Raw genomic sequence first — 9665 nt, forward strand, 5'->3', positions numbered from 1 at the left:
CAGAATGCAAGTGAAGCAGGCCAGGTGCAATCCTAGTTACGTAAGACCTTTTAGTGAAAAAGCAGAGGTCTTTTGTGTAATCTTTGAGTCTCCTGACGGAAGTAAAGCTGCACCCGCTGGAATTTAGCTACTGTCTTTCCTTTAGCGTCAGTATTTATGGAACATTAACAATTCCAAAGTGCACTGAGGGGAGGTAGACCTCAAAGCCCAGAAGTGCTGCTGGATGAGTGTCACTGTCCACCCCACTCATCCTGCACACAGCATCAGTCTTCAGCCTCTGAGCCACTTGCTATGTTTTGTATTAAACACACACACACACACACACACACGCACACACACACACACACACACACACACATATTCTCTGTACCCAGAATGTAAAAGCAGGCTTGTTTGTCCATTCTGGATTAGTAATAAGTGAAATGCTTAATAAAGACATCTGTGATTTAGGCTGTTCACATTTTAACATAGCTGACTTCTTCAGAGTCCATGGTGAAAAATTCACAGGAGCAGCTACCACCTACTATAAGTGGAGTAACAGCACCACCATCAAAACCAGAACCCAAATGCAGACGTTTAGCAGACTGTACACGGACAGTGAGTGAAACTATGAACTGAGACCGTGAGACCTGAGCAGATATTTCACATTGGGTTGGTGACACTTACGGCTCTTCTTAGAGGTCACATATCTACCACTCACATCCAAACCAGCAAAACCATGTCAGGGATGGGATGTGCCACAGTAAGTAGCCAGATAACTTGAAGCCTCATGGCCTCATGTAGAAGATAAGGCAAGTTTTCCTTTCTCTTTATGAATCCTGCTCTCATGCCCTTTGCCTCTTATGGGGAAGGGAAGGAATCTCATGATAAAGAAAAAGCACGTTTTGGTGCAATAGTTAGAAACTTCTGGTATAATTTGATTTGAGGACACTGATTTGCTTTCTTCCTAAGAGTCTGAAACTATTTCAGTCATCAATTTTTGGTTGAAAGCCTATGATTGCTATGCATCTGGATATAAGCTAATTCATGGAAACTCATAATAAACAACGTCATATACTCATTCATTAGAGAATTACTTCTGTGCCAGGCATTATTCTAGCTACATAAAAGCATAAAGCGGATATTCCCACGAAGATTATGTTGTTACTGGGAACATACACAACAAATAAGATGAGGAAACAGATCATAAATATGTCAGAGAATGACCAAGGCTATGGAAAAAAAAATACAAAATGGAAGGAGGGGACAGGGAGGGTGACAAAGAGCTGAGCATAAACTCAGGTGGGGAGGACAGGAAGGCCTTCGTGAGAAGGGACAAGAGGCCATGGGGTGACCAGAAGGCTCTCCGTGGCTGATCCTTCCAGCAATGGCACAGCAGGCGTGAATGCTCCGAGACAAGGCTATGCCTTGCTTGTTCCTGGAGGGGCAGAGATGTTGGAGGGGCTACAGCAGTGTGAAGAGGGAAAGAACAGAAGAGGGGAGTTAGGGCAAGCAGGCTGGGAATTGCATGAAGTCCTGGAGGCTTCCATGGAGCTTTGGCTTTAATCCAAGGCAGATGAGATGCTGTGGAGTTTTGGATCAGAGGGGTGAAACAATCTGATTTACAGATTGGAAAAGTCACTTGAGTTGGTGTCCAGGGAAGATTCTGAAGACCAGGGCAGCGGTGGAAGCAGGAAGTCCAGTAGGATATTCTAAGTCTCCTGACAGGAGATGACAATGGTATGACAGGTAGTGTCAATGCATTTGGGGTTGAATTGCCACCCCCACAATGATGAGGCTTTAACACACTCCACCGAGGAATGCGACCATAGGCCCTTTTTGGAAAGAAGGTCTTTTTTGGATGATCAAATTAAGATGACCTCATTAGGAAGGGCCCTAATCCAATATGGCTGTGTCCTGACAGAAAAGATAGCAGTTGGGAAGACAGAGACAGAGACAGAGACAGAGACAGAGACAGAGACAGAGACAGAGACAGAGAGAGGAGATGGGGAGACACTAGGCAAATGCCCTGCACAAGCCAAGGAACGTCCAAAGCTACCAGAACCTAGGACAGAGGCATGAAACAGATTCTCTTACATATAAACTTCAGAAACAACTGAACCTGCCACTGATTTATTCTTTAACTTCTAGCCTTTGGAACTGGGCAATAATATATTTCTATCACTTAAAGCACTAACTTTGCATTGCTTTATTACATAATTGTAGAAAACTAATGTAAATGGCTATAAGGGACAGGATTGTGAAAACCCAATTGATTTTCTTGTGGATTCAGTCTTTGTGAATTCTCCTTCTGGCTAAAATATATTTGTAACCTGAAAATCAATACTGCCTATGCTTTCAGACATAGCTGTGGACATGCTCCGAATACTGAACTCTCGGAGTGGTCCAACACACACGTTCCCAGGAAAGGCTGAACAGGTCGCGTCTGTCTTCTTGCTGTAACCATCATATTAGAACCTGGTACCCTTTGCCCAGTCTGTTTGATGCATGCTTTTCACTTTGATATATTTGATTGATTGATTTTCACTATTTACCTTTTTAAAGCAGCCCTTAAGCATAGTACTGAAGTGCTGACTGGTGTTTCTAAATGCAAGAAGGCTGTGATGCGTCACACAGAGAGGACACATGTTAGATATGCTCCTTCCAGGTATGAGTCATAGCACTGTTGGTCATGAGTTCAGTGTTAAAATATGTATATCACATGTACAATATGCTTCTATGTTAATCAGTTGGCAAAATATTATGACCAGAGACTCACAGGAACCCAACACTGTATTTCTGTTTAGGGACAATGATTCAATGCTGGCTAACTTTGGAGCAAGTTTAATGCCATGAATAAACAGAATATACTGTACTTTGAAATTACATCTAAGATACAACAGTATTTCATGAAGGATGGATGTGTGGTCTGAGAAAGAAGGAGAAGGTAAGATTAAGTCTAAACTTTTTGGAGAGTTACCTATTATGACGGAAAGGATGAAGGAATACACAGTGCATTTTGATTTTGAAAGGGGAAGTGGATTAGGGACCATCTCCCTCCTGGGCATAAATTAGTTTTATGCTAGATGTCCTGTATAAGACAGTTGTTTTAGGGTTGGCTTGGGAACAACAATGACAAATTATTCCTTATCAGCCAGGGAGAAAGCACAGAGTCCTTGAAGTGCAGCACACTGGTAGTGAAAGTCTGGGATCAACACTTGGTCCTCCTAGCACCACTGTCCCCTCTGAACTGTGACAGAACTGACAGAACCATTGACAAGAGCTTTTAAGGAGAGGAGGAAGCTCTGAGCAAAAGCCTAACAAGTGCTCATTGTGTCTCGGTTGTTATTACCAGACGAACACTCTGATATTTAATGTGAGGTCACCCTAAGACTGTTCTACATGTTTTCCAGGGGAAAGAGGGAGAGAAAGCTGCAGAGGAGGAGAACATCTGAGGGCAACAATTCATCCCAGCTCCAGCACATCTGCAGGGGTGCCTGGAACGCCACCGAAATGAATTATTTAAAACTGGTGGGAAGATGGTGTCAGACGTTTATATTCAGTCCGATTTTTTAGAAAAAAACACATCAATCTGCTCACCAGATTTCCCCCTTAAAAAGAACGATTATATTTATAGTTCTTCATTGTGTCACAAAGGCAGAATGTGAATAAATAAGGTGTGGGAGGAGAAGCCAGTGACACTCTAAAGTGCTGCAGCATCCGCGGCTCCAGTACCCTCAGCACAGAAAGACCTGACGGTCACGAAGGGGGAAGATCATAAGTCGCATGACATTGTGTAGACATTCTGCCTGAGAAAGCCACGCTTCCAGAAGGATCCTAGCCCCTGATCCTAGCTCCAAGTACTTGATGTCTGATTCCAAGCAAAACTCAATAAACTCGCTGGCCATAGTCATCCAAATAAACACTTCAAAGGACGAGGTGGCTTCACCCTTTAACAAATCACTTATTAATTTGCTTCCTAAATAAAGTCCCATGGGCAGAGTACAGCACCGAACCCTATGCTTTCAGAAGAGGGGCAGCCTCTATTTCCTTAAGATCGTAGAGTCACTCACTGGCTGCTCTTTCCTCTGTAGCGCCATGCAATTTCTCCTGAACAAACTCAAGGTGAAAACAAGCGTGGATCTGCCAAAGGAGTCTAATGGCCATAATTACACACATTTCATTAAATTTCAGCCAAATTCAAAGAGCACTGAAAGCCTCCCTCAGCTTGCTCTGTCTATTGTCCTTTCCCATAAACATCAGCACCCAAGCCTCCTCCTCCCTGTTTCCAGGGAGTGATGCTGTAATATACCCCTGAACTACACACTGGAAAATGGTTCAGATGGCAAATTTCATACAATAAATAGTAGAAAAAAAAAAAAAGACTAGGTTGCATTGATTTCAGTACTGCAGAAAATGATTGATGGATGCACAATCTGATTATGAGACCAATGTAATAAAGTGTGTGTGTGTGTGTGTGTGTGTGTGTGTGTGTGTGTGCTGGGTTCTTTATGTGGTCTGCAGAAGGCACTGTGGTAGTGCTGGGACACAGATGAAGGCGTGAACAGCACTGGCCCCTGTGAACAGAGATGCAGTCTGGGAGTGAGTAGAGGTGTTTTCTATAGCTTCATGGAAGAGTTTGACAACTGAGCTGAGCTTAGAAAGTGAGTAAAAATTTGGAATGGTAGCTGAAGATTCCAGGTAGAAGATGGACTTCGCTTAGAGACTAGTAACTTATGGAATATTTGTGATAGAGACCCTACAAAGTGGCTCTGAGCAGGATTTAATATTCACCAACTGGCTTTCCAAGTTTACTTGTGAGTCTGTTCAAGGCCTAGGCCCCTTGTCTAGGGCCACAGCTGAGGAAGCCGGGCTCCAATACCAGTTAACTAGCGGGAGACTGTAGCTGAAGGCTCCACACTCTTACAGTAAATGTTAACCTAAAGATAAGGTAGTTTTCTTGATTGACATAATTTACTACTTGGGAAAACTTCTCCCAAGGTCCTACTGAGATTCCACTCAGATTCTCATGTTTTCTTCAGTATCCCCCTCATTTGTTTGAAAATAAACACAGGCCTCCCAGAGAAGTTCTTTGTCTTAGCTCCCCTGAGAATCTACAATTCTGTTAGAGGGTTCTGAATCTTGTAGAGTCCTAAAATCATGCCACTTGGCTCTTTTATTTAAGCCTTTGCTGTCCACTTGTTTGGCAGATTGTAGGCCTGGTGAGTTCACGATGACTATTAAATACTATTAACCCATTGTACTATGCTCTTCTGCATGTGTCTCTGCTTGTTTTTCTTGAGCAAAGTTGTAGCTGGTCAAAACATAGAGCCAGTGCAGGAGAGGGGTAGGAGAAGATGTCCATGAAGCTGATGCACTGCGGTATACTGTCCACCACGAGAAAGTGGGGATTTCTTCTAAATCAATAGTCCAAGCAAGAAATGGGATTCAAAGCCACTCGAGGAGTTTTGTAAGAATACATATGCCCATAATCTCAAGGAAGATTTCATTTAGTCAGACCCATGTGAAGCCTTGGCTCTCATACGTGGCTGAACCTCCACAGTGATTCACATTTACTTCCTGGATTACTATCCTAGGTCATGAGACATTGGTAAAATTCTTACAGTGGTATCTTCGTGCTGATTTCAATTGGTTCTGTGAGGTACACTGAGTGCCAGAAATGATGAGGACCAAACAAATCACTTTAGCTAGGAAGGATATGAGCCCACAGCCAATTGGCACTGGCGCATTCTAGCTTGAGTGACTGGTGCCAATCAATGACGAGCATCAGCAACCCTCACATAAAAATGCACTGAGGCCTGGGGAGATGGCTCAGTGGTCTAAAACACCTACTTTGAACAAGCTTAGCAAAGCACATGGACCGCGGTTCAATCCCCCAGCACCACATGCCAAACAGCCCCGCCCCCTGGTGGGCTAAGCTGGCCACACACACACACACACACACACAAATAAATAAATAAAATGCCTTGAGTACCAAATTTGAGGTTTCAAAGTAATTGAGACCCAAGGTATAGCTGTTTGAAGGTACAAGGTCACTAAATGACACGCTGGACCTAGTGGCAATAAGGAGAAAGGAGAGCAACAGATCCGAGAGGCACGCAGAAAGTCAAAATGAGCGGACCTGGTGGTTGATGCGATCCAATGAGTGAAAGGGAGAAATTGACCCTTGCTCTGAGAACTGGGTGACGATTTAGCCACCATGACAATCAGTGCTGTCAAGGCACTAAGCACAGTGTCTAGAAAATTAGCTGTCAAAGAGTAGGTGTTCCACAAATCTGTGTTGAATAACTTTAAAAGAACTATCAAGCAATTATCGTACAATTGTGGGTGAAAATAATAAGATGTTAATGTTGACTAGCGGCACAGGATTTACTGATTTTCAGCAAACTTAGATGTCTGGGATAAGTGGAGTAGGAGATGGTAGAACAATGAATGCAAAGCTGAAGGTGGCATTAAAGGAAAACATATCTCGGAATTTGGAAAGTTTGGTCTGGGTTCCAGAAACAACGAATGTTCCCGTTCGCCTCTAGAATAGTGAGAAATGAAGCCATGAAGATGTAGTGCCACCACGAAGCGTGTTTCTGAATTTTAAAATTGGTTCAGGAGGAAATGTAAGGTACAGCTGAGTTTTGGGCATTGGCCTTCACTATTGTCTTCTTTGGGAAGAATCTCTGAACAGCAGTGGCATCAGACGGAGCAGCACAGAAGGCAATCCTAAGCACGGGTCAGTTACAGGGCTCCAAGAAAGGCAGAAGCTGAGAAGATCAGACAGGAGTGAAGGGCAAAACTAGATTCAGAAGATTTTCAGCAAAAATGAGTACGCGTGAGCTTTTCCATACTGGGATGGCTGGGAGGCCTGGATTCACACTACGTGCTGGGCAATGGACTACTTCACTGCAATCGACAGAAATAACAATGGCAGGAAAATGAGCAGTTTCTGGTAAAGAAAACAGGTTTTGAGGAACCAGCAGGGTAACCAGGTAGAGAAATATTTTAGGCACCTGCAGATGCCATGTAACAGTTCACAGGCATTTGGGAGCCACCTGCTGAAAGCAGTGGGAGTGGACAGACAGCCAAAGTCACAAAGCACTGTCACTAAAATGTCACGGGAGCCTCACTTGCCTCAGCTAGAGGAGGAGGAGGTAACACGTGGGAGGAGGAAGAGGAGTGCTCAAGAGAGAGAAAAATTGTCTAGAAAAATGCACCTTTCAAAATGAAGAGTCAGAGCTTCAAAAAGAAAGAGTAAAATTGAGAATTTGAGCTGGAGAGAAGTTGAGATGGGGCACTTGATTCGCTGACACATAATGAGGGGCAGATGTTGGTGAGCGGAAGCCAGACTGCCTGCGCTTCAGAGGACCAGGGCGAGGAGGCAGAATGAAGCTGTGCATTTCTGGGTCCTGTTTGATGCTATGGCGGGGGGGGGGGCAATGGGCGTGGCTCGGGGCACCAGTGGGCGTGGCTCCCAGGATTACTGCAGGCTGGTTTTATTGACCTCGAGAGAGCCTCGTTTCTATTCCCACTGGTCAAATAGCTTTCATTGAAACAGGGCAAGAAAGCTACAGGTGTCAATATCCTTCCTTCGCAGCCATGGGATCTGATGCCTCATTCATGAACACTTCCTGCCCAAAAACCCTGGTGTTAACATTCCCACAAGGTGAAGAGTCAAGGTTAAAGTTACCATTTTGCCTGAAAATATAAGTGCCACATCTGTGTGTGGCCGCTAACTGGCTATAACACTATTGCCTGAACAATCACTTTTAATGTTAATTGGGATGCTAATTGAATCATGAACTAAATCTCCATATCTCTTGACTTTCTCTTTCTTTCAATTTTGTGTCAAATCGTTTGGCATTTAATTAAGATTGCTTGAATTTATGCATTAATTGGAAGAGAACTGGCATTTTTACAATACGGTATTCAGCTTACCAGAAGGAAGTTTACTTAAGCTCTCTTCTCTGTCTCCCTGTGACAGGTAATTATTTTTCATATAGATTCTGAACCTATCCTCTTCAGTCTATAGTTTACTTCTTTTTTGAGTTACTATTGTCAATGGTATAATTTCATACATTATGTCTCCCTAGATGAGCAATTAGCAATTGAAGGGAAGAATTAAATACATCTGACCCTTCTAGAGTTGATGCTATGGAGATAGAAGGTTGTTTTAGATAATACGGCTATAGAAAACAAGAAACAACGCTGTTTGCTTTGCCTATAGATTGCCATCCGATGCCTGCTTACATAAGATGGGCTGTGACTATTTAGAGAAAAAAATGCGTCACCAGTCCTGATCGTTACTGTTTCTCTCCTAATGTTGTGCAATGCCTGAGACAGAGTCTCGCTATTTCCGTAGGAAAGCTTCCTCCAGAGCCCTGCAGCTGGACCTCATGGCTTCATGACTATTCACCCGGCTCTTCTATCCTCGGCCAAGGCGCTGGGGGACAGGATGAAGGAAGCCACAGCTGCAGCATAAGCTCCCCTCCACCCAACGCAGATCACGCTCATTATGGAAGAGGTCTTGTCCCGTACTTTGACACAGCTGTGAGTCAGAACAGGCTTAGATTTGGCTTTTCCCTTCATCCCAATCCTTTAAGTTTTCAACTTGAATAATTTTTTAATAAATCTTTTAGACATGGAGTCAACCAATTTCTTCTGTAAAGTGACCAGATAGGAGATTTGTAGGCTTCATAGACCACATTGGTTTCTGTTGTAGCCCCTTGTCTTTGCTGTAGTGCTATGAAAACAAATGAACCTGGCTGTGTGCCAATAAAACTTTATTTATAGACCAAGTAGTAGGCCAGATTTGACCCATAGGCCTTCGTTTCTTATTTTAGACCACCAAACTTTCACATTATTACTTATTCCTTTCTAAATCAACAGCAATGTACTTGTCTTCACAGATGTAAGCATGACAGGATGCAAACCACAGAAATCAAGAAAAGGAAAGCAATTCACCAAAATAACTTTTTAGCAATCTCTTAAGAATAGTTCTCAGCAGAATCATCATCTCTTTGGCTTGGGAAGGATGAACAGGGTTGTACCAAAAGATGAATACACGTGTGACGCTGCAATTTGGTCCCTGCTTTGGGAAGCACCAGGGGAATAGAAAGCTACCAGTAGTGATGGATGAGTGCCAACTTACCAGTCTTGTACAGCATTGAAAGACTCCTCGTTGGTGATGTCATACATTAAAATGAATCCCATAGCACCGCGATAGTAGGCTGTGGTGATCGTCCTGTATCTTTCTTGGCCTGCCGTGTCCTAGAAAACAGGGACGATAATCTCTCAGAAATAAGGCAAGACAGCTTGTGGAGGTGATGAATAATACCCCAAACAGTCACAAGATAGAGTCTAAGATGCACGAGCAACGTGTACCCATCTTGTCCATATGATTCCTAACAATTCTTTTAAATTCCATTTTAAAGAGGAAAGAAACAAAAATAAAGCTCTGTAAGACCATAAAAGTGGTACAGAATTTCAAAACAAGAACTGGAAATTAAGAATGGGTGTTATATTACATATTGGTATCATTAAACTTGTTTTTTCTTTTTTTTAAAGAACTTTTTTTTTCTACAGTTTTATTGATAAACAGATAGCAATGAGACAGTTTCAAATCAAATCGGAAGTACAGTTTCAACAAATAATACACTGCATATATTCTTCTTAGT

General features: G+C 42.9%; 1 protein-coding gene across 2 annotated transcripts in view; it reads right to left on the reverse strand.

Moving 5' to 3' along the window:
- Rab3c (RAB3C, member RAS oncogene family) overlaps positions 1-9665 on the reverse strand; it is a 276726-nt gene that overhangs the window by 127820 nt on the left and 139241 nt on the right. For both annotated transcript variants that reach the window (XM_023709334.1, XM_004623077.2), the window contains exon 3: positions 9140-9258. In XM_023709334.1, coding sequence (XP_023565102.1) covers positions 9140-9258 — 119 coding nt within the window. The remainder of the gene's footprint in view (positions 1-9139; positions 9259-9665) is intronic.

The sequence above is a fragment of the Octodon degus genome, unplaced genomic scaffold (assembly GCF_000260255.1).
Source record: "Octodon degus isolate 3935 unplaced genomic scaffold, OctDeg1.0 scaffold00001, whole genome shotgun sequence".
Lineage (NCBI taxonomy): Eukaryota > Metazoa > Chordata > Mammalia > Rodentia > Octodontidae > Octodon > Octodon degus.